The sequence below is a fragment of the Acanthisitta chloris genome, unplaced genomic scaffold (genome assembly GCF_000695815.1).
Source record: "Acanthisitta chloris isolate BGI_N310 unplaced genomic scaffold, ASM69581v1 scaffold6186, whole genome shotgun sequence".
Lineage (NCBI taxonomy): Eukaryota > Metazoa > Chordata > Aves > Passeriformes > Acanthisittidae > Acanthisitta > Acanthisitta chloris.
Window position 1 is genome coordinate 31022 of NW_008676416.1, and position 25290 is coordinate 56311.

A 25290-nucleotide genomic window follows, 5' to 3' on the forward strand; every position below is an offset into this window, starting at 1 on the left:
TGTGATGTGGTTTAAAACATTTAAATATTTATGTACCATATTTTATTTATATGTATAGCTATGTCTGAGAGATCTTTTTTTTTTCCATCCTAAGAGGAAACTGACCTTTCTGAAGGCCGTTTTGCAGTAGTTGCCACACATGTCTTAGATGAGGGACCAATACTAAGCCAGAAATATTTTGGGTTTAAACAGCCTACCAACAACTCTCTTATACTTTCTGTGTTTGTTTTTTATTAAAAGCATTGTTCAAAATATGACAAAAAACAGAAATTGGAGCTACAAAGATTTTTGTTCACATTGATATTTGAGCCAGCTGTAAAGATTTAAATCACACTAGATCTTGTTTTATGAATGTCCTTTTGCAACAAGAAAACCATGGAATGCCCTTAAAAAAGAATTTTTTGATATAGAACAGATGTTTTATCCTTTTTTGGGGGCTTTGTTATTGTAGTGCCATGATAGGTAATTAATTCCCAGGCTCCGCATAGGTCTTCAGGCAGATGAAGAGAATGATTTGATTTCAAGGCTAGAGTGGAATAAGGGAATTACAGGCCTTGGAGGGGTCATAGCAGAAACGAAGTTCCTTACACTGGGACTGGCTTCAGCCATTAATGCTGCTCCCACAGAATGTAATGTGAAACTAGTGTTGAACTTCAATAAGGACGGAAGTAGTAGCTGGAAACAATATGCTCTACTGCTCAGACTAAGCTGTTCTTACATATCGTACACCTTTTTGTAAATTAATGCAATATTCTGTATTTCAAGACCAAGATTCTGATTATTCTCATATATATCCACATAGTTTCACTGAAATTCAAGCAGTTTTTACGAAATTTACCTTTACATAGAGAATCACTGTCTCCTAATTTTCATTGCTATCACAGGATTAATGTTTATTAGCCAAAAACACTTTCAGTCTAAGCTAGAGCTTTTATGTATTGGAAATTTTTTAATGAATGGAGTTGGTATTCTAATTTTCTATTAAATTAATCAAAATTATGACTTTTTTTCTCATTATTGCATTTACATACCTGCTGCCAAGCTTGAATTGCTGTATTTAGAGAATGAAGTGCATATTGGCCAAAGTTGATGAAAATGGGGTCAATCATTATCGTGCAGTCCAACAGCCTTCCTGCTGTGCTGCTGGAAATAGCAGTCTGCCCCCAGATTTTGAAAGGTTTCACAACACTCTGCATAGTCACATTTCGACACTCCAAGAGTTTACAGTTGGCGTGAGTTGAAAATTGGATCTCCTGGAACAGTGACTCATCATTCCACTGACGAAGATACACATGAGGCTCATCAAAGGAAACTATCATGTATTCTAGTTCAGATGGCACATTCTTATCAGATAAAAATGGCTGAAGAAACTTTGGTGGTGCTGAAAAGTAAAAGAACAAACAAGACCAGAACATCACTGTTGACACATACTGCATGTTTTTGCAAATTGTGATTTAACTGCTTGTTCATAAGAGGAAAACAAGTAAAATTCATTAAAGAGTTGACATTTCTGAAATCTGAAATGAATCCTGTTCACACTGTTTGTTAGATGTAAAACAGAATTGCAATTAATAGCAGCTGCAAACAAAAAGTATCTGCAAACCAAAATCTTTCGATGTTAAATAGATATCTACACACCACTCAATACTTCAGATTGCCACCTATTTGGAGCAAAGACCATATTTCTGTGAGAATTTTTACTTTAGTAGATGCATGTGATATTCCACACACAGCACATTACAAACAAAATTAGCAATGAGAATTGCAATTAATAGCAGCTGCAAACAAAAAGTATCTGCAAACCAAAATCTTTCGATGTTAAATAGATATCTACACACCACTCAATACTTCAGATTGCCACCTATTTGGAGCAAAGACCATATTTCTGTGAGAATTTTTACTTTAGTAGATGCATGTGATATTCCACACACAGCACATTACAAACAAAATTAGCAATGTCTGCTGACCGTTTTTACTTTAGTAGATGTATGTGATATTCCACACATAGCACATTACAAACAAAATTAGCAATGTAATATCTGCTGACATGAGGCTGTGCAGGCTAACAGGCTCCACAATGGAAGCTGGCTTTGCTGCAATTATGGACAGCTCAAGATCACAAACCCACTGAGATGCAACATATTACCCCATAACACTAGAAATGAAACAAAATAGTATCCTGAGAATAAAGCATGAGAAATATAACATAAAAAAAAGATTTTATCGTGTTCACTGAAGTCTCAGTCCTGCAAAGGGCTGAGCACTAAGGAAGCAGACACTGCAAGGCACGTACAGCACTTGTGTAACATTAAGCTTGTGAGTATTTCCATTGATGTTATTATTTATGTTGCTGGAACTACTCACATGCTTAAAATTAGCACATGCTACAGTGCTCTACAGATTTGGAACCAAAGCACTCATCCCTATCCAGGATCAAGCCCTATTATCCTACAAAAGCATAATGGGTACAGTAAGTTCTGTGCTCCCTTCATGTTTAACACAGCACAAAGGAGCCCCAAAACTTAAGGCCTTTAGATGCTATATAAGTTCTGTGCTCTCTTCATGTATAACATAGCACAAAGGAGACCCAAAACTTAAGGCCTTTAGATGCTATAACAACAGCAACAACAGCATAAACTCAGTCGCTGCTGAAAAATAAAACAGCTGGATTTGATTTTAATCTGAATTTTGCCTTTTCCACTATATGTAATTTTAAAGACTGAGCATCTGGAATTGGTGTGTAATAGTGAGGAAGATTATGTACTGATAGAGGTAGCTGATAGACAAGAAATTATTTGCTAGTCATTGAATGTTAATCTTGGTATGATTTGATAATGAATATATTATAAAACTTGCAGAAACACAAAAACTACTCACAAAGCAAGCTGTCCCTGTCAAAATTATCCAAGAAGCTTGCCCATCTTCCATAGAAAGCATTCCTGGCATTTGAAAATCAGAGAGTAATCTAAAGATCTCTTGGAATGTATTTGCCATTAACGCAATGACAGAGAGCCCTGAACGAAACCAGATGTAGCTCCAAAAGTGATCATAACTGAAATAACAGTTAAATCTGCAGTTCTCAGAGCTCTTCCAAGGAATTCTTACTAAGGGGGTTGCAAAATCTTCAAATATTTTAATAGTACTGTTAATACGCTGGAAAATGTAAAAGATCAAATTCATTCAGTAAGATGGCTCAAAAGTGAAGTGGCACCTGCTGTCACTAATCAGACTCTGAAGAACAGACAGCTTCTACAGTTACCCATTCCGGAGGCAGGAAGGGGCTGCTCAGCCAGCCTCACTGCCTACCCCATGGACTTTCTCAGTGCACAGAAGTCAGCAGTTTTACCCTGAAGCATGTACCACTGGTGGCTGTTTGTGATATTTTATTTCAAGAATGTCTGCTTGAATGAGGAAATGTGGAATACAGACATCAAAAGAGCAGTTAAGCAGCATGTATGAATTATATGCTTTTATTAGTCTATAGAAAGGAGTACATACCTGTGCCAAGTTGATCGAGATGATGGCATAGGTGGACTTCCAAACAGGTAAACTGGATCAACACACTAAGTGATGGCACAAACCAAGGAGTGAAACAGGAGTCAACCCTGGTACAGGCTGCTAACGCTGTGGGGGTTACAAGCTGATCACACGCGCTTTGGGAGCCAGATTCACTCTCCGAGCTGCAGAAGGTAGATAACAAAGTAGAACTTCAGCACTTCCAGGATTTTACCACTTTACAGTAGGATTTGACCACGTTCCATGCTCACTTTGTGACACAGACAACATCAGTGTTTTATTTTAACTGCAAATGTCAGTGTCTGTACTTTTTCCAAAGCAGAACATAACAGACAAGACTGCAATCCAACCAGGCTTTTATCACACTACACTTTCAGTCTACAAACGCTTGAACCACAAAACCAAGGCATCTTTACAGAAAATAAAACCAAAATATCCCAGGTATCTTTAGTTGCTGATATAGGTAAACAGAGTACATTATCATAATTAAATATATAAGAATGAGCTGTAAGTTAACCTGGTCAAGAGAATGATTTTTTTTCTCTTAATTTTAAGGAAACCAACTCGCAACCATCAAATCACTTCTATGCATGTGCCTGTAAACTTTATTTCCTTTGCCCCTCCCTCTCACTCAAAAATCATAATTTTGAAAGAATCTCCAAGTGTTATAAGCTCAGCTTGGAGCCTTTTACTAGCATCTATTACAACATATTAACTATACATTTAAACACCACCCCACTGATTTTTTTTGCATAGCTGTGTGACTGGCACCATGAATTTCCAAGCATTATCTTTCAGTCTCTTGAGAGAAACTAACACTACATCACAATTCTATAGGTTGCTAAGACACCAGTGAAGTACAAATAAACTTTCTAATTTAAGTCAAATCTACCCTAAATGTTCCTTATTCTCAGTCCCTTTGAAGTCAGGCACTACAGAGTTTTAGTTTAAAAGTTTAGACTTGATTCGAGAGAATTAATGTCCACATCCTCAGCCAAATACTGTCTCTATTTTTAAAACCAAATATAACAAAGGATGAACTAAGGACAACTTAATATTTTCGTGAGAAGGCAATTAGCCTTAATAAAGCACCATAAATACATTATCACTGACATTTTAGAGATATTTTAAATTTAAACACAAATTTAAATTTGAACATTGGCTTTCAAAGAACATGTTTTATGCTTTTAGGACCAAATTTTTCATCATTCGATGCGTGCTATTTCAAAATTATGCACAAATAGAGTAGGTACTCTAAATGTTCAGTTCGAGTGCATGGAATTCCAGGGAAAGGTTAATTTACCAGTACTGTTTTGTGTTACGGTAACCAGGTAGTATAGAATTGATTTACAGAGCTTAAATCCAACTTTAGATTTGTGGACATAAAATACTTATGCAGCAGTAAGGCCCAACTAAAGTTAGCTAATTATCAAAGAATCATGACAGCATATGGATATAGGTCAGTAAAGGATGAAACACAGATGACTTAATCAGAATTTTAGCCGCTCTCCCATGCATCTTTACCTCTTCAAATTGCCTGTTTACATTCAAAAAACGGCATTATAGGCATTTTCAGAATTGGCATCTTTGGAAATAAAATAATTCCTTCTGTTCATATGATAAACCATCTACGGGACTGGACCACAGTCTGAGAAACAGGATTTCTCAGGTTGTTGGAACAAAGCATGGAAGCAAATACAAAAGCAGCAAAGTTAATATGCTGATTTAGACAACTAATTACTTTTGAATCTGTGAAACCGGTTGGTTCTCTCAGAACAATGATTAATATTTTAAGAGTTTTTGCTCGTTGAATTTGGATTAGAAACAGAATTTCAGGAACATATGAAATGAAGACAGGAAAAGGGTAGACAGGTGCAAACAAATGGTAACCAAACTATGAGGAACTTTAAAAAAACTAACTGCACTTTGATACTGTGAACTAAGACTTAATTTGCATGAACAGCTGTAACACTAACTGCAATAAAAAGGAAGCACATTTATTTCTGAAATTCGAGGTTTATTCTGAAAACATCTAATTCTTTTCCTCAAAAACCTATTTCCTGAGACATCTATAAGTCACTCAGCATTTTTATTTCCTTAGATATGTTCTCTTGGAGATGCATGTTTTCATAGCATAAAATCTAAACAAAATGCTGCAATTTCTTATTTCTCAACTTTTATACACCTGCTTTTTATTTATTGAGCATTTTACTGTGGTGGGACCTTTGTCATTTCTCACTCATAATCACAATGATGACAGAGCAACATGACATGCTTGTTACAGAAAGAAATGTGGCAGGAGCTTCACACTAGGGAGATAACATATTTGCCATATTATGCTCCAAGTTTTCTGCTCCACAAGCAGGAGACCAATTGGAGGTAATATTGTGGCATTTAAAATGCTGGGAACAAAAAGATTCAAAGCTGTTCTTTGTTTCCTCATGGAAAGACACCTCAGAAACCAAAAAGGCCCAACACTGAAACAATTCCCTGCAACCCTCAGAGCCCAACCACATGCTTAAGAAGTTAACCAGAGAAACAGCAAATGAGGGTGGGACAATGTTGCTTCACAGGACAGAACTGGCCTTGCTGGTGAGAAAAGGAATAACCACCTTCTACTGCTTTGTGTTCGGCACACCATGCTGAGCGAGGGGTGTAGCAAAATCAGAGGAAATTCTAAGTAAAACTGACCTGACCTTAATACCAAATCTTTTTATTTTTTTTTAATCCCGTGAAATATCAGAATTTTAAAAATGAAAAATATCTAAATTGGAATTCATTATATAAATGATGACATTTCAGACCATGCAAAGCAGTTCAAGTTAAATATATGTCAACTGGGAACAATGACTTAAAAGTGACCTGCACCATTCTTGTTATTTTAAGAGTGGAATATTTAAACCAAAACTGCCATTTGTGATGAAACTACAACATGGGAAAATATCCACTGGGAAGAAGAAAGAGACCACTTAACTCATTTAATTTATGACTCAAATGCTGGTCTGACCCCAAATTGTTAGAGGTCAAAATCCAGTACATCATTTACTTTGAATAAAAGCTAAAACAATTAGCAAGAAACATGATCATGATTCCTCACTTGAATTTTTAAAAAGTAGCAATTTAAGGCTTATTTAAAAGTTTTTGTACTTGTTTCATGGTTTGTGTCTTAAGGCATTTCCAATTACTATTTCACATTATTATGCCACTAATTATAAAAATACTGTTTAAATTACACCGGAGATGCACAAATATATAAAATATCTTGTAACATAAGCCATTTAGAGTGAAAAATTATAAACCCTTCCCAACCAAACCAGGGAGGGCCTTTACTATTTCACCAAATGAACAGAGCTTTAAAAGTAATTTTGATTATGATTTGTTAGTACTCCAACATGAAAACACAACCTACAAAGATAGTTTACTCTGTGATAATTTCCTTGCAATCCCCTAGTTTAAGGTATTCCTTAAATACTCATTTATTCTATATGTGATTTCTTTCATAAACACCACACTACATGCCCAAAGAGATGCTAAATTATTTCACTTAAGACTTCAGATTTGTTCGTTCATTGAATAAACATTCATAAATGTTCATTCAAACCCTACACACACATCAAATAATGAATGGGCTACAAAATTCTAAAAAATAAACAACATACACATATATACACTATGCCCATCATCAGATAGCTCCTTGATTTTTATACTTCTAATTACTTCCTGATTGATCTCAGAAAGAGCCTGCATACCACAGGATTTGGATCATGACATCTTTGCATATTCCCATATGTATTACTGGTTGATATACTTCAGCCTGCCAGCTACTGCTCAACATATCAGCTGAATCCTCATCTTCTCACAGACCTTGTTGTTTTCCTGTCATATGAGCCACATAAGTTTCATAGTTTATAACCGATGCTAGAAATCAGCAATAAAGTACTTAAAAACACAAGGGATCAGCTCTCTGGTACTAATAATTAGCATATCATAGAGGTCACCACAAAAAAACCCAACAAAAACCCAACAAAAACCCTGCAGAATTTTAAGGAAAAAGTATTATTATTGAGCAGCAGCTGCATGCATATGGCAGCTGTTAGACTCTGAACCAAAACACAACATCAAACTAAGAAAATAAACTTCAACAGGACTAACTATTTTTATACTTAACAATTAAGAGTGAATTAAATTTGCTCATCAATCATACAGTTGCAGCATGTAATTAATTATAAATATCATGCTTCTCCAGGAAAACTGAGATTCAACTGTTATATAGTTGCTTCTTGCTCTTGCAGATCCCTCAGTGTTAGAATTCCCAGGTCTGACACTTGGCCCTAGCTGTAAGTATGGCTCCTTGTGGCTCTTCTCACAAGTCTGTAAGATCTCATGTTAAACACTTGCTTTAGGAACATTGAAACATCTACCGTGACATGGGCAGCATCTCTCTCTCAAAACCAAGAAAGTTTGGCAGTTTTTGGTCAACTAGAGTTTAGAACATATTTTAGAGTGCTTGGTCACAGGACAATACCCGTACTGGTATTGTTGGTTTGTTGGTTTGATGAAGCCAGTGTCAGCAAAGTTACTGCTGACATGGACTTTCTATATACTATCAGGGGTCTAGAAAGGTTGGTCTTCCCTGCAGGTCCACAGTATCTGTCACCACCTCTTAAACAAGGCTTCCCTTTAACAGAACATGATCCTTTGAGGCTTAACCATTACCTTAAATTTGTTCTGTAGCTGTACCTATATGTATTTCAGTGTTTGTGCACTGTCTCAACACCTCCAGGTCAGTGACATGTGACTGGCATGTTTGTGCTGTCTTCAAGAAAGAGCCAGTGTGACTCAAACACCATAGGTCAAATCCTCATCTCTGAGGAACAGTTGCTCTTGTTCTGACCTGTTAAGTTTCTATAAGAAGGATCATTCCAGACCAGTCAGGATTACTTCTTTCACAGCAGTCCTTCCTGCAGCCATCCTTAAGAAAGCTTGCAGTGCAGCCTTGTTTGAGGTTAGACTAGAGAGATCAGTTTGAATTTCTATCATAGAACCACAGAATGGGTGGGTTGGAAGGGACCTTAAATATCATCTAGTTCCAACCCCCCTGCCATGGGCACAAACACCTTACACCAGACCAGGTTGCTCAAAGCCCTATCCAGACTGGCCTTGAATAGCCCCAGGGTTGGGGCATCCACAACGTCTCTGAGCAACTTGTTCCAGTGCCTCACCACCCTCACAGTAAAGAATTTCTTCCTAATAGCTAATTCAAACTTACCCTCTTTCAATTTAAATCCATTTCCCCTTCTCCTATCACTATATGTCCTTGCAAAAAGTCCCTCTCCAGCTTTCTTTAGGTACCAGAAGGCTGTTCTAAGGTCTCCCAGATGCCTTCTCTTCCTCATGCTGAACAATCCCAACTCTCTCAGTCCATCTTCATAGCAGAGGTTCTCCAGTCCTCCGATCATCTTCGTGACCCTCCTCTGGACTCGCTCCAACAGGTCTGCATCCTTCTTATGTTTGGGGCCCCAAGAACTCAACACAGTACTCCAGGTGGGGATTCATGAGAGCAAACCCACATCTCCAAACTGAAAACACTACTGAGGCAGGGAATGTAACGTTTTATCTTCTCTGACTGAAATCAGATTACTGCCTCATGTATCCCTCAGGTTTCTGGCTTCTACAGTTCACCCTGACCTACACAAATCTTTAAAATTCTAGTCTACTGTTGGTTAATGTAGGTGTAAACTACACTTCTTAAAACTACTATAAATTCTCCAGCCCACCAAAAGTATCTGGAGCAGTGACCCTGCAGTCTCTGCACAGGTATGTGGCAATTCAAGGCACTTTTCCTTGATTTCCTTCTTTCTCTTCTGGTTCTTTACCTTCAAATGCTGCAGCAGTGCAGTGCAGGGTTTTTGCTGCCTTCTTTCCCCTCCTGCTATCCCTGTGCAGTGAACTGCAAATGTTTCAGTCTAATTCCTGTTCTTTATGAATGGTTACAGCTCATTAGCTTATCAGAGCTCCCTGACTGAAACATTGCATATAGTGATAAACCCTATTTGAGCAGAAAACAGTAAACATGATTACAGGGCTAAATGCCTCGCTGAAAAAAAAAATCTACTAAATTTCACTACATCATTTTCAGTTCCCACCGAGTTCACATTTCTGTAGTGTTAAGCTGACCAGGAAGGCAATTCTGCCAAGGTCCCACATTCAGAGGAATTAACCTTGTCTAAAACACTTAACTTCTCAATGATGAAAATGCATTCTTTCACAATTAACATCAAGAAATCATTTCCAACCCGATACTATTAATGGAAACCAGATGTTTAATTTTCTTCATTGATTTTGTTAGCCATGTTCATATTCCCTGATTTCTCTGAATTCTGTAGCTTTGTGTAACACATACATGGGTGCTACATACTCATTCAGCATGTGTTCATATACAGGCAGCAAGAATCAGCAAATACCAGTGACCTGACAGAGTAATTTTGGGTTTTCTGCTCTAAATATAAACTGTTAAGGAGGCCTTTGGAGCAATTCTACTGCTGTTTCTAGAGAGAACTTGTACTCTTCTTCTTCTTACTCTGCATATTAATCAAAACTGAATGAATGCCAACAGAGTGAACATCTGTCATTGCACACTGTTTCCAGCTGTAAACATAATGAAAAATGGATACCTGGTGTTTGAAAATACTGCTGAAATATTTTTTTTTTACTGTTAGCATAGTAAGCAAACTGTGTGGACAATAATGTAATGTTGTTGAAGTACTAAAATTTTGTTTAATATATTTAAAATAGATACTTGGACTATTTCAGTCACTGACCTGCCCTGAGGAGAGAATAAAGGTGGTGCATGAGTATTGCATGGGAGAAGAATGTTTACTACTACGTTGTAGAACGGATTGAGCCTCAGCCTTCCTTTGTTGGTTAGGTAATTGTACTGCCTTGTACAGCTAAGAGGTTTCAGGATATGACCTGTTTGTCTCCACTTGCCAGTAATCCTTGAATTCAGAAAATGGATGGTTATGATGTTGCCAGGCTGCCATGAGCCTAAAGGAAAGCTTTTTTTGTGCACACTCCATGCCCTTGCGTGAAGGTGAACTACAGTCTGAAGCTCATGTAAGACCAACAACTCTCATTGCATATGAAAACATTATCTTATTTTCTGAGTCTCTTGAAACAGATATCTCAAGAGTGTAGCATTCATTAGATGTCTCTTTTCCCCTCCTCCTTTAAAATTACCTTTGGTCATCGGCCACATTCTGACTGCTGTTCAGGACAATCCTCCACAGATCAGAGGCTATGAGCTCTTTCTGGTCGTTCCCAAGGTTGATGCTGGGCAGCTGTAGTTCACAGACTTTGCTTTCCGACAGACTGAATTCTCGGAATGCAACAAATGATTTCTGAAGCTCATCCCAGTACTCCAAGCTGCAAGGAATCTGTGAAAAATGGCAGAAGGCATAATTACTTTATGCTTGATTGTAAATATAATGAGGTTTCCTGTACACACTAAAAGTATAAAACTAACTGAAGTAAATAAAAGTAAATTGTCATATAGAAAATCAGAGTTGCAACTATTACGCAGATTCTGTGCTGTCTTGTCTTAAATTAAAATCTTTTTAGAACAACATTGCAGTCTAACACTTTCAACTTTTGCTTCCTCAGTACAAAATTAGCTACTTCTTCCACAGTACCCATGAATAACAAAGACAACTCAACTAATCATTATTGTATTCTGCAGCCAAAAAGTCCATCAGATGTTTTCACATCATGGTATCAAAGACATTCTAGCCATCATTGATTTTTTTTCTTGAACTTGTTCTTTTAGTTTTATTACATAAAAAATTAAAGTTTTATTAAAATAATCAAAGATGATGTGAAAAAATTATGACAGACAACACAATGTCTTGTGGTGAGCCAACACACTGCTAAAAATCCCGGGTGAAACAATGAAATACTTGTAATCACATGATCTTTCCTTTCACGGATTATGATATTTAGACAAATACACACACCCAATAAATACACAGTGGCTTCTGTTTAATCACATCCCTAATTTTAAGTCTGTAAATAAACCACTTCATTTATTTCTGGATGCATAACTGAACTGGAGAGAATATTATTAGAGACATTTCTAAAGACAACAGAAAACCAGTTTTAATAAAAGTATAGATTTACAAAAATCTATACATTTATTAAAACTGGGCTGTGTCCTTGGCCTCTTTTTTTTTTTGCAAAGTGTATAAGAATATGAATTTTAACCAAATGCAAACTCAGCCACATATGAAGATTTTAGAATTAAGATGCAGGAATCCAGTTATGGCACTTGTTCATGCTCAAGAAATACTAAAAGTCAAGCTGACATAAAGCAAATAGTAAGAAAAAAAGGCATATGTATGTGCTGTTACCTTTTTTATCCCTGTGTGTCTGTGTACAGACATGCTATATAAATAACCAGGAAAAAAGTAAGAATGTGGCAGAGATGCAAGTAAATCTAAAAAAAGCTCTGTAAGTATTCTTCCTTGTTACTCAGTAAAGACTATGATGCACATGGTGGTGATGGCAGGCTGATTAATTTACAAGAATGAAGGTTAAGAAGGAAAATTCAGGCAGCTCAATGGTTCAAGCTGGGGAGGGCAAAGGAACACAAATAATCACCGAAGAATTAATATGTGGAACCACAGAGCCTGAAAAGTGGATTTTTATGACATCTGTCAAGTCACAATGATATGTGAAGATTGAAAAAAGCAACTACAGTGACTAAATTTGTTTAGTTCAGGCTGTAGGACAAAAAAAATTATCTGGTAACTGCTAGCAAAATTCTGATGCCTGTAATGTATATAACATAGAGTAGCACAGCAATGTCAATCACAAGAGCTGACTTCATTTTGAAGACTAGAGACTGAGAAAAACGGATTGATTTAACATTAAAACCCACCTCAAATGCATAAAGATAACACATTTATTTATAAGACCTACATTAAATTGTAAATGGTGAAGATACGCAAATGTCACCCAGAAAATTATGAGGTGGTATGATTATGCCTGGATAAAGCAAATGGTATGCTGAGAGACATCAGGTGAGATATTTCCAAAAGCGAGGGACAAATATTAATTGCACTGTATAAGACACCAGTGAGGACTCATCTGGAATATGGCATGCATTTCCAGTTCTTCATCTTAAAACTTTATTAACTCCTGCTGTGGAGAGTTGTGGACTCGATGAAATAAACCAATAGGAACATGATCGCTCCACCAAGATACCTCAGGAGAGAAACAGTTAATAGAGGAAAGGATTATAGAAACTATGGATCAAAACTGAGTTGCCCTACGAATAAAGTGTAAGGCTAGAAACTACACAGAAAAAGATGGGGAGATTCAAGGACAGCCTTGGTGCCCATGACAGCTGCTTTTAAAAGCTGGATTTGTTAATAAGATGGAGAAAATAACAAGCACTGCCTCAGTGGGAGGAGGCTGGGCTTGATGACCCAGAAAACATCTTTCTTGGCTCTTTGTTGCTAACTCCACAATAGTGCTGTGCACAACAGCAGCAATGTGAAATAGGAAATTATTGTATTGTGGCCATATTTCAAAGTCCCACTAAACTGATTCTGTTTGCTCTCAGTGTCACTATAGTTTTAGATTTCTTCAGAACTTCTCGATGTTGAATTATTTGAATGTTTTGTGCATGTGGACAAACACTCAAGATTGCTACATTACCACAACAATGTTCCTACTCTTAGTTATGGATACACCCAGGGAACTCCCCTATGTTAAGGATGAACACATAAAGAGCAACTTCCATCATCCTCTATCTTTCATCCTACATTGCGGAGTCACTGACAGTCACATACTTCTTTTTTCAAACCTCCACATTTTCCATTGGTGATAAAACATTTGATTTTATTTAAATATTGTAATACTTGCCATATTTTCTATGTCAAGTATTACAGCATGCCATAGCAAAAGCATAAAATCATGGAATTATATAGTTACAAAAGGATCTGTATAACTTCTGACAAAAGGCTTCAGCCTTTCATGATTGTATAGATACTTCTATATATGGTAGCATTTATTTCTGGATACTTTTAAATCTCAGTTCTTAAAATACCTTGAGAATCTTTTAGGAACCTGATTCAATATATTCGAATACTTGGTTTGGGCTTGTGCTTCCTAATGTCTATCAACACCTGAGTTATCCTATCAATGTAGAGTAACACATGTGCAACACAAGTCTCACAAAGCTCTTACATTACATCTCAAAACAAAACTCTTTTAAATATGCAATATTCTGATAAGAATCTCCCAGAATTGGATTAGAATGGAAAGAAATGGGCACTTTAAAAGGGGCTAAGCAAGGTGATGAATTATATTCCCACTAAGATGGAAGGGCTGAAAGAACAAGTTAAAGAACACAATAATGGAATTCCATAAGTGGCACTACAATACGAAATCCATAAAACTATCAGTAAGGCTAGAGGAAAGTAATATAGAGCGATGGAAAATAAAGATTCAAAATAATGGCAGAGCAAAACTTGAAAAAAACCCCAGATTTCATATATACTGCAAAAAGAAAAAGTAAAAAAGAAGCAAAAGTAGGCACTTCAGTGTTTCCACCCACTCAGTAGGTGGTGGATACATTGAAACTTATCTTGAGGAAAAGATGGGGAAGTAAAATTATCAAAATAATTATGTCATCAAGAAGTAGTAACTGTTCTTCAGGCTCTGGGATAAACTAAGGAAGACCTTTACCATGTGGGCGATGGCACACTGGAACAGACTGCCTCAGAGAGGCTGCTGAGTCTCCCTCACTGAAGATCTTTCAGAACTGTGTGGATACAGCCCTGTGCAATGTGCTCTAGGATGACACTGCTTGAGCAGGGAGGTTGGACCAGATAACCCACTGTGGTCCCTTCCAACCCTACCCATTCTGTGACTCTGTATACTTCATGCCAACCTCTAAGTGTACAAAATACAGCTCATCTTGGGTACTACGCAAACTGTAAGCTTTCTAGTTTGAAGCTTGCAAAAGACTTAGTTGACTTAGAAGCTTTGATTCCTACATATCTAGCTTTATTTGTTCTAGGGGGTTTATTACTAATGCCTGATCTGGATAAGTTTAAGGAAAGATGGTAGCTCTGGGCAATATTAGCTGCCAAAAATAATAGTTCAAAAGCCTGGAAATAGGCTATAGCGCCAGAACTGAGTCATAAGCAGTGGGAATAAGTGAATTAGCTGCAACAAAAAATTCCCCACATGTCAAATTAAGTATGGTACTTTTACCTTAAAATATTTGAATAAAACCTAAGCCATAATTCAGAAAATTATTACCTCTTAGAAAACATGACCATTAGGGCTGCCTCTATAGAAATAAACCCGAACAAAGCATATTTAACTCCTTTGCTAAACAACAAGTATTCTTCAACAGATATTTTCCTGAAGCTTTTTTCCTTCTTCCTTAGCTCTCAAAGACAGTTTTAATTGCAATGATTATATTCACCTATCACTTATGTGCGCATAAAATTTTTATTTAACTGTGGGTTCAGACTTAACCAAGAATCTCCAAGTTCTGTTTTGCAAGAAAACCACATACTCTGGCACACACACTTATTTAGAAGGATGATTATGGCAAAAGACAGCAAAACCATAGTCAAATGCTTTTTTTTCAGCAGCGTTAACAACAGAGGTTAGAACCAGGAATGAAAAACTGCATGAAAACAGGCTAAATTCTAAGCAAAGAACTTGAAGGTTCACTCTTTTTTCTTTACTGTTGTGGACTATAGACACTGGAAATGTGAAAATTGCATGGCACTGTTTGGAAGAAGTAGGAAAGTGGTGTACTGGCAAATTCTGACTGGAAGGAAAGCAGTTGACTCCAAGTGACAATTCCAGTCCTGCTCCCTGCCAGTACAGAATATAAACAAACAACTCATTGCATGGTGTTGCCTTGGAGCAGAAATCTTTTGAATTAGAAGGGCACTAATTCCTGTTTTCTCTGAATCTCTTGTTTCACTCTACTTTAAGACAAAAATCTTTATATGTATTACACTACCACATATGAGAAACACCTCTGATTTGAGCAGAGCTGAAACCTCTATAATGTGTATTTCACAAAAAAACTACCCCAAACAACAAGAAACTTGAAAACCCTCCTAAAAACCCCCATCCTTCAAGTAATTTCCTGCACACTCGTTGACCTATCAGCAAAACAGTATTATCCTAGCTACCAGCATGAAGTACTCCCACTAATGCACTACAATGTGATAGATTGTGCTTTTTTCTTATTCATCATATATTGTGCCACACATTATCTGTACCAGAGTAATTTAATTCCTACTTGGAAACTAAGGGTTTAATGAATGTTACAGAGTCTGTTAATGCTATGTTACATATGAATATTTTAATTCCTGTGTTGTACACATGGATACTCCTTATTCCCATTTGTGATTCTGTGTGATAATAAGACACAATAGGAGAGAAACAACTGTCGACCTGTATGTGCTTTTAAAGGATTTCATGATCACAACATGCTTCTAGATTTTCCTGTGAGCTGATGTTATCCTCCCAGCTTTAGACTACTTGGCTAATTTGGAATCGAAAAGCCTTGGGTGCACACCACTTGTATGTGTACAGTTATGTTTCTACAGCTGAGCTCTCTAGCTGTGCACTTCCACAACCCGTCACGTCACCACAAATGATCATACCTATTATTCATATACACGTTGCCAGAATGCTAACAGGTCTCAGACATGGACATAATTACCAACTTGGGCAGAAATACTTAAAATATCTCAATGTTTTAGCTAATCCCATCTTTTTCACAGACATCCTTTTGCCGCTAGGAAAAAGCTACAGCCATCAGCCCACTTCTTTGAGGTTACTGAATGAAGGCTGCATAAAAGTATTAATGCTTAATTACTTAAATACTGAAGTATATAATTTTAAAACTCAAGAAAAATAAAAGGACTTTTTAACTATACACATGCAGATTTCTTGGGCTGCAAAATACATCTTGTCCAGCTGAGAAAGAAAGACAGATATTAACAGCTGGGTTACAGGATGTATTTAATGTTGCCTTCAGTGATGCTTCCTTTTGATTCCTGTATTTGCAAGAAAATAAGCTTTTACAGAAGAAATATTCATTTCTTGAATCTCAGTCCCTGAGATCGTGGGCGCTTCCTCTTGAAAATTAAGTTATTCTTGTTCCAGAAACAACTACTGTACAAGAAACCGCACACAGAAGACAGGAAGTGTGTGTGTGTGTGTGTGTGTTTTATCTTCTCCAAGCAGGGCCACCTCAGTGAATGAGGCAGAACACAGCATAAACTAGCACTTTGAGTCACACACCAACCCATGCTGAGATTTTAACTTCAGCTTCCTGAGCATGAATAAACTGACTGCTCTGTAATAAAGCTATTCTGTTATTAGGCTGTTTTACTGTTTTAGGGCCAACTGCCTTAAAATTCAAATTCACCCATTAGGTGAACAGAAGTCGCAGTAGCAGGAAATAAAAAGCTTTATCCAGATTTTTATTAGGGAAAATTCTTGGCAATAACTACCAAGAATATTACTTTTAAATTTGATTTAGAAGTATTATTTATATAAAACTATCAAAAGAACCCTGTAGAAAAATATATTATGTAGAAAATATGCTCAAAAGAAAAATAATATTAACTAGAATAAAACCTTTGAAACATGCATATTCACAAAATATACACAATTCAATCTGACCAGTGGAACACCATCTGGGATAATTGTAGGATACTTCAGCATCCACATTCCTGTTTATCTTGTGTGACTGACATTGTGCTACAAACCACTTGCCCAGTGGATAACATTCTTTTAACCTTCCTCAGGGCTAAGATGGTATCATGACTGTGGAAAATAGACTCTCCTGGCACAGCTACAGACCACTAATTTTCCCATTTCAGGAATATCCAAATAAAATAAATAAAAAAAAGTGGTGGTTTACAATGAGGTAAAAATATAGCTTAGTATTAGTAATGTTACAATTAGCTGTACTAGGATTAAAAACATTCTAGTTGTACAAAGTATTTGCTGTTCCCCTGAGCTCAGTCTCCTTTGTATTTTCATTACGGGTTTCTGTACTTTGACAGTAGTTTAAAGTGTTACATATCTGCATATTTTGGGCAGTAACAGTTACTCCACTACAGTGCAGTCTCAATTTTCAACACCCAGGAATAATCAGACTCCTCAGTTAGAGAATTTTCACAAAATTATGCCATGCAATTTCTTCACAGAATTGCTTTATTTCTCTTAGAATTTGGTTTAACAAATTTGGCCCTAAAGCTAGAATATTTAAATTACAAATACTCACTTTAAAACTGAATATGCTATATCTGCTTAATTTCATTTTCCCCCTGTCCATACTGAGGTCTTGCTGAATTACGAAAATAACTATTTTGCTTTCTGAGTAATAACATATATCTGAGTTCTTTCAACTCCACTTAACAAATATATTCACGGTCCTATTAGCATGTTTATTTCACTTTATTTAAATTTACATCTGTCCTGCAGTTTATCAAATAAATATCAAATGGAGTTATAATAAAGTGATGTGAAACTAAACTCCTGTCTTCTGAGAAAAACTGTACTGTAAAAATACATAACTGCCACTTAGCTGACTTTGGAAAAAAGCTTCTATACATCTTCAACTAATAGAAGCTATAAAAAACCTTTTGTAATATTGGAACCAGTTGAGAAACCACAAGTATTCAAATGCAGGAAATCATGATTTTATAACATTTTAATGTGATCTACTCTTGGGAAACAACGTTAACCAAGCCCTATTTCTGTACAGGAAATATTCCACTGTAGAGTTGTAATACATTGTGGTGAGGGGTACAGCTGCAATTTTTTCACCTGTAATGCCCCACTGGTATTGTGGCTTACTGAATTGCATCAAGATTGCCTTCCTGTCCGGAAAGCCCTCTAAGTACAAACAAGACTCTAAGCCCAGGTTTTATTTTCCCTTGGTATCAGAATATGGTAATTTAAGAGCCCTGAGAAATGCTTTTTAACCTTTTAGAAGAAATATGTAGCATTCTTTTATTAGGAACTATGTTCTTTGCCTTTTTAAAACAACATGTGACCAACTTATCAATTTATCAGGCTAGCAGGTTCAGAGTGAGTGCAGGTGTGTGTAGTAATGTAATCTGTCACAGATACTGGGCTTTTTTCATCATGGAAAAATTACTCTAAACACAGTAACAGCTTTTGTTAAGAAAGCACAGAATAGTTCTATGCTAGAACTGAGATTTCTGCAGGACTTGAAACAGGAAAAATATGTAGTACCAAGTGTCAAACTAATTGTCATACATCTTAAGACTGAGTTTATGTGATAATCACTTGCTTTTTGAACAGCAAAAGCAACAATATTTAATTAAATTTATTAGGTGTTAATTTATTGTTGCACATATTGAGAAACACAAGTATACACATAGGAGACCTTACATTAGGGACTTACGTACTTCTTGCAACACCCTTTATTCTCTCTTTTTGATAGAGGAACTATCTTCGACATTTTATTTAAGGTTTTTAATTTTCTAGGCTTCAGCATTTATTAATAATATAAGCATCATGCTGTTGAAATACAGTCACCTCCAGGATTGAAGGCAGCAGTCTATTAATACATAAAGTAGTGTGCAGTTTTCCTTATCTGGGCTATTTTGACCACATATTCTCACCACAGTGAAGCCTGACTCCTACAAGAAGTACCACAAGATCGGCATACTGCAGGAAGGACTTGGGTTTGCAAAGTTTCATAAATCAAGAGTTACAAAATCTGTAAAGCACAGAACACGAGGAGAGTGTAAATCTGTCATTAAGATAATCTGATGGTTTCGTCAGTCCTCTGGCACCCGGTAGAGTTTTCACTGGCTCAGTAACCCCAAAGGGTAAATTTCAGTGTGATGCACAGGCAAATTATGCACAACTTCCATTAACATTCCCAACAAGTTACGCTTAACTCCCTGCAGACTGCATAGAAACTCTAGGCCAAACGATACAGTCTCATCTCGATTCAGCGAACACTAAGATCACACAGCAAAATAATTAAGATTATACACACACAAAACACAGTAACAAAACAGTAAAGTCTTGAGATAATCCTACTCTCAGGCAAGGAAGTACACAAATAATGTTTAAAGCTGGAATTCCTACAGAGAATGGGCTCTGTTTCAACATCTGCTTAAGACTCACTGTGTAAGACTCCAACATCTTTAGCCCCTACTTCCTTCCTTGCAAGAAAATGAAGACAATGCTTATAATTAATAGTCAGTCTCAACTTTGGAAAACATGTGCAGAACTCAGCCCAGCATCAGAAAACTTGCATCCAGATCATCAAAAGTGTAAGTGGCTCAAGCTACAAGCAAACCTACAGCCTTTTTACACAGACCATCTGTTTACGTGATGACCTGTATCCTTTTTGTACTCACACATGAATGGGAACACTGCTTCTACTGCTGGCAAAGCAGTTTTCTACGTTAGAATAAAAGGCATTTGTTACAGTTCTAGTTTATGATTAGATATACTCAATAATTAAACTACTGTTTCATTTCAAACTTGTTGCAACTCTTCATACAGTAGAGATATCATAAAAACACCAGTCTGTGTAGAGAACTGGTATGACTACTACAGTCATTTGGAATAACAAAAGGTAGAATTAACAAGAAATGTAAGTTTTAAAAAGCAGAATTCCAGATAAAGCACCAAATTTGCCTTCTGAGCAATTCACAACAGCCAGACAAATTATTTCCCCATCAATCTAAACAGTCTCATTATTTGAAGACAGTACTGAACTGTGTGGCAGTAGATCCAGTCATTTGCAAACTGACAGGTTTATCAAGAAGTACAGTTGAACTTTACAGTTTATTATCTAGTAACACCATGAACTTAAATCACTAACCTGTCACACACAAATCATCTGGATTTCCAAATAGTTTCCAAAATAGTTGTTGCTTTGGGAATATAAGAAATAAATCAAACATGGATAAAATTTGTGGTTTCCCAAAAAGCACTTTTCCCAGACTCTCAAATGCCCAGCTGAACGCTGTAGCCCCAACAGGGAATGAAAAGTAAAAAGGAAGCAGAGCCAGCCAAAAATGAGGTATTCTCTGTTAAAAGGAAAAATTAATGTCTTTGACATTGATCATAATTCTTTTCCTGTTGACTGTCATGTCAAATCCTTCCTGGAATAATGACTTACAGTAGGTCTAATGTCAGTCATTCTTAAGCTCATGCTTCCTTAAGCCACTGTTTAAACAGCCACAAGGTGTTAGAAAATGACTGTTTATTGGCTGACAGTGTTGAAAAAATCAGATTACAGATTACAGAATTTGCAAATGCTTTATTTAAATAGCATAAGCATGTAAGGCAATGCAACAGACAAATTTTTGCATCATTGCCTTTTGAAGTCGGGAATGTTATGTTCTCCTAAAAGAGATTTCACTACCTTAGGAAATGCTTTGTGTGAATTTTACCACAGTGGTTTTATTTACATAGTCTTTCCTTATTACATCTCAGTTAAGCTCTTGCAACCCCAGAACTGTACTCACTGCCCTAAAATTTACTCCAGTAGAACCTGAAATTTGGTTGATATAATCACTACTTTTCTAAACCATGCTCTGTTTTTCAGGACAGTATATAAAGAAGAAAGGCCAAAACCAGAGACCTCAGCAGACATTCATCTTTTCATCAGCTGTTATAATGCTGACTACACTTGGATGCAATAGGAATCCTGGCAGGTACACAAGGGAAACATCCTCAAATACAAAAACCTGTCAGGGTTATAGTTCAGCAGATATTTTATTTTAACTTCATATGGCGAAATGACCAAATGCCATAGATTATCTTCCTTTTGTTTTGTAAGCTTTAACAGCTTGCATGTCTCACTGGATGACAACCCAGGAGAAAGAATTTTAAGTCTGTATTGGTGATGCAGCTTAAATAAATCAGAGAACTCTGAATTTGGAGTGTTACACATTATATGACTACTTTGATTAGACAAATCTGTTTTTCTCCCACAATTAGATCCGTGGCCACTTGTGTAAATGCTCTTGTGACAGTATATAGCTTTTTGTTTGAGATATGGGACAGCGCCAGCAAACACTTAGCATCTCTGTAAAAAGTTCACTAGGTAAAACAGGCTGCAGTTGTACAGGAAGCCATTTGTGTGTCCTGTTCACCTGCTCAGACAGAAAAGCAGAATATTTTCCTGATGGCACATGAACTGTTTTCCTTATCTTGGTGAGCCCCTCCCAAACTTTGCTCTCTCCACTGCCAACCCAAACCTGTCAACCTTTTTTTTGGTAAAGATAAATGATTTAAAAATATGACCCAGATTAAATCAGAAAAATAAAACAGCATAGACTAATCACAGGTGAAGATAAACATAAATCTGAGATTCTCAAGGAAGACACAGGAAGACTTTGCACAGTGCAACTAGTTTTAAGCCCCACAACACAAATATTTGAACAGCACTTTCTCTGAGCTTAAATATCTAAATGTAGCTAACTCCATATTGTATCTGCACAATGTGAAAGTCACTACTGAATCACTAACAATATTTTTTTTCTGAAACTCGCTCCTTTGAATTATAAAAATATCACAGAAATGAAGAACACTTGCCCTTTCTCAAATGCTGAACCTGACAGATCCCAGGAACTGTACAAGCATGGTTAAATTTAGCATCACATGACAGCTCTGAAAAACAGTCCTTTGTTATGATGTGGAATATACTCTTCTTCAATTATTTTGCATGTTCTGGCACATTGGCATTATCTGCCTAATCATCTCTGTACTGTCTGGAAATAGAAATTGCTCTTACTGCTTTCATCCCAATGCCATAATCTAAAGCAACCAGAACAATCAAGATGGCAGTGATTGCCACAAACTCTCTTTCAGCTGTGCTAGAAACCAGCTCAAGCCAATGTTCTCATCATCTGGGAGATGGAGAGACTAGGAAGTCCTTATTGTGCAGTTTAGACTGTGTAGCACACTCTTGTTCCTGAGGTGCTCATGTATCTTCTACAACACTGATATCTGCAGGAGACACTTCTATACACCATATAAACCACATTCTGCTTGAAGGCTATTACCATTGCTTCAAAGTTCTCCGTGAAAGATATTTTATGGCCAGATTTCATAAGAACAAGAATCATCACTGCCAAACAGCTTCCAACTTTAACTGCCACGAACCAAGACCATCCCAGAGCAAAGAGAAGGCCTGTTGCCCTGTAATGACAAAGTGGTTGCCTTGTAGAATATAGTTTACTGTTCAACTAGGAAACTGAGGCATGCCTTAAGCCTTCACGCGTGAATACTTGCTGGGACAAACTTATAAATATCTGCACCATTTTTATTACAGAAATTATCTGCAACGGTGTCCTAAATGTAGCAATAACTAACCTTTTGGAGCAAGAACAGTAGGCTTTGTTTCTCTGATTTTGTGCATCTATTTTCTTTAAGCACATAATAAAATGGGCTTTTAAAGCTGCTCATCCTCATATCTTTAAACACAAGACTTCCTCTTACCAGCAATTTCCTTGAACGATTTAAATTTCATCTGTTGTAACTCAGGAAGTCTGAAAGAGCATCCTTTTTTACTTACCAATATATCAATGTCCAATATTTTTAACGTAATGGCATTGCTACTTCATCTTGCGTTTTAGTTTTTTAATTAATTTTGTGAATTTTTTCCAAGTTTGGACTTCACTCCTGAGGTGGGAATATGATTCTCACATTAACACCATTCTACCCTTTGCCTTTGCTGATTTGGGCAGTAATGGATTATCCTGATTTACATGACATTAGATGGAGTCAGCACTGGGATTCACTTTGCTGTTATGAAATATGCACTCTGTTAAGTGACGTTATCCGTGGAATACACTTTTTCTTCTCCATGTGTTCAAAAATAATCTTAGCAGCAGTCAAGACATAAATGGTATGACTTTACCAACCTTTGAGTTGCTGCCTGAAGGTCTTTTCTGTAGATCTCCTTCACACAAGGGGTACATTAGTAGTGGCTTAAAGAAGTCTTTATCACATCACTTGGACCTAGATTACTGGACACAGCCTATTTGCTTTTTTTTCTAATGAGAACATGAAACTACTGCTCTTGTGTGCATATTCTTTCACCCCATGTTGACCTTTACTGATATATTTAGATATATCTAGAGCTTTCTAAACATTACTCAAAAAATCTCACGACTTGAAAAACACACAACCACCAGTGGAAAGGAAAGAGAAGCTGATAGAACAGTCAAGAGAATAGTTTTGATCAAAGAATTAGAAAGATGTTCAATATAAAAGACTCAGGAATATTCTACATCCATAGCCCATTTCTTTCTTGACACAGAACCCAGTATGAACCTCTTTTTTTCAGCTGGCTATGCAAGGTTGCATCCAAACCACTCACAAGCACCATTTTAAATAGGTTTTTGCTTCACTTAATTGATTTTGTGTTCCAAAAATGATACCTGTGTATGTCCTTTCTTCATTAGTAAGAACTTGCAAATACTATCACATAAACTTCAAAACAGTCTTGAGAAGGTATATTCAGAAAAGGTCTTGGCAGTGATGTAGACAAAGGGGAGTAAAATAAGAAAAGGTCTCCAGGTAAAAAAGGGCCAGAACAAGTAACTGAGGATAAGAAACATCTTATGTCACTGAACAGGAACTCTTAAAAATTAAGAAGAGACACCAAGGAACTCTAACTGTGTTTCACCCAGTTCTAGTTATCTGAAAGAATGGTAAATCACACAAAGCCAAAGAACATTTGTAGCATGTGAAAATGGGACAATGAGGGATTAAAAATTAAACAGAAAGTGTTGGCAATGTCTGTTAAACAAGTTCAGATACTCTCAATCTCCCCAAAGAAATACAATTTCTTGTGTGTCTAAGATTCTCACTTCCTTCAAACAATCAGATAAAACTTGCATTTCTAACTACTAAAGAAAATGCAACATGCTATGTCATGTCAGAAAGATCAGTTCTTTCTGTTCCCTCCACAAATAAAAGCAACCATGTTTGGACTGTAAAAAGCAGAGTATTAGAAACTTGACCATGAAACTGCTTACCTTTGCAATAACACAAGTCAAAGTACAAGAAAATAATCTCTTGGGACAATCTAGAGATAGCAGCAAGGTAAAGTTTTAGAGAAAAAATATAGTTCATATCAACTCTTATAATCTAAAGCTGTTCTCTATCCTTTGGCCATAGCAGATGACACGCACCTTCAATATATAGAAAAATTCTCTTTATGGTGAAGCTTTTGCGAGTTCCAGGAATTTGAAGAAGAGCTATAAAAACAGAGACTTCTAAAACCTATGCATGATTAAAACGATATGCTAAAAGTTTAACCAAGATAGAAAGCTAAATGAAATGTCACAGCAACTTACTCAGAAAGAACGTGCAACTGGTAAACCTTTAATTCAAGACAAATACAGAAGTGCACCTTCGACTGGATTATGTGAAGTAGAGGACTAAGGGAGACTGGTAACCCAGCTGGTGACATTATGGGTCCTCCTTGCATTTGAACATATACACAATCCTGGGAAAGTTTTTAAAATATATTTTAATATACTTTCATATCATTATTGTATTTAGATCCCTTTTTCAAAAAAGCTGAAGTCTTTAGCTTGCAGATGTTTCTCTAATGTTTCATTTTGAGAACTGTATAAAGTAAATGTTGTTTTGTCTTTGTTCTCTTTGTATTTAATGAATTTTCCATATACACTAAATATATATATATACACT

General features: G+C 36.5%; 1 protein-coding gene across 1 annotated transcript in view; it reads right to left on the minus strand.

Moving 5' to 3' along the window:
* The window catches only part of LOC103803559 (vacuolar protein sorting-associated protein 13B-like), a gene marked incomplete at both ends in the record, with an annotated part of 219153 nt that overhangs the window by 29426 nt on the left and 164437 nt on the right, over positions 1–25290 (minus strand). Inside the window, 3 exons of the mRNA XM_009076124.1 lie at positions 1032–1381; positions 3499–3680; positions 10756–10952. Coding sequence (XP_009074372.1) covers positions 1032–1381; positions 3499–3680; positions 10756–10952 — 729 coding nt within the window. The remainder of the gene's footprint in view (positions 1–1031; positions 1382–3498; positions 3681–10755; positions 10953–25290) is intronic.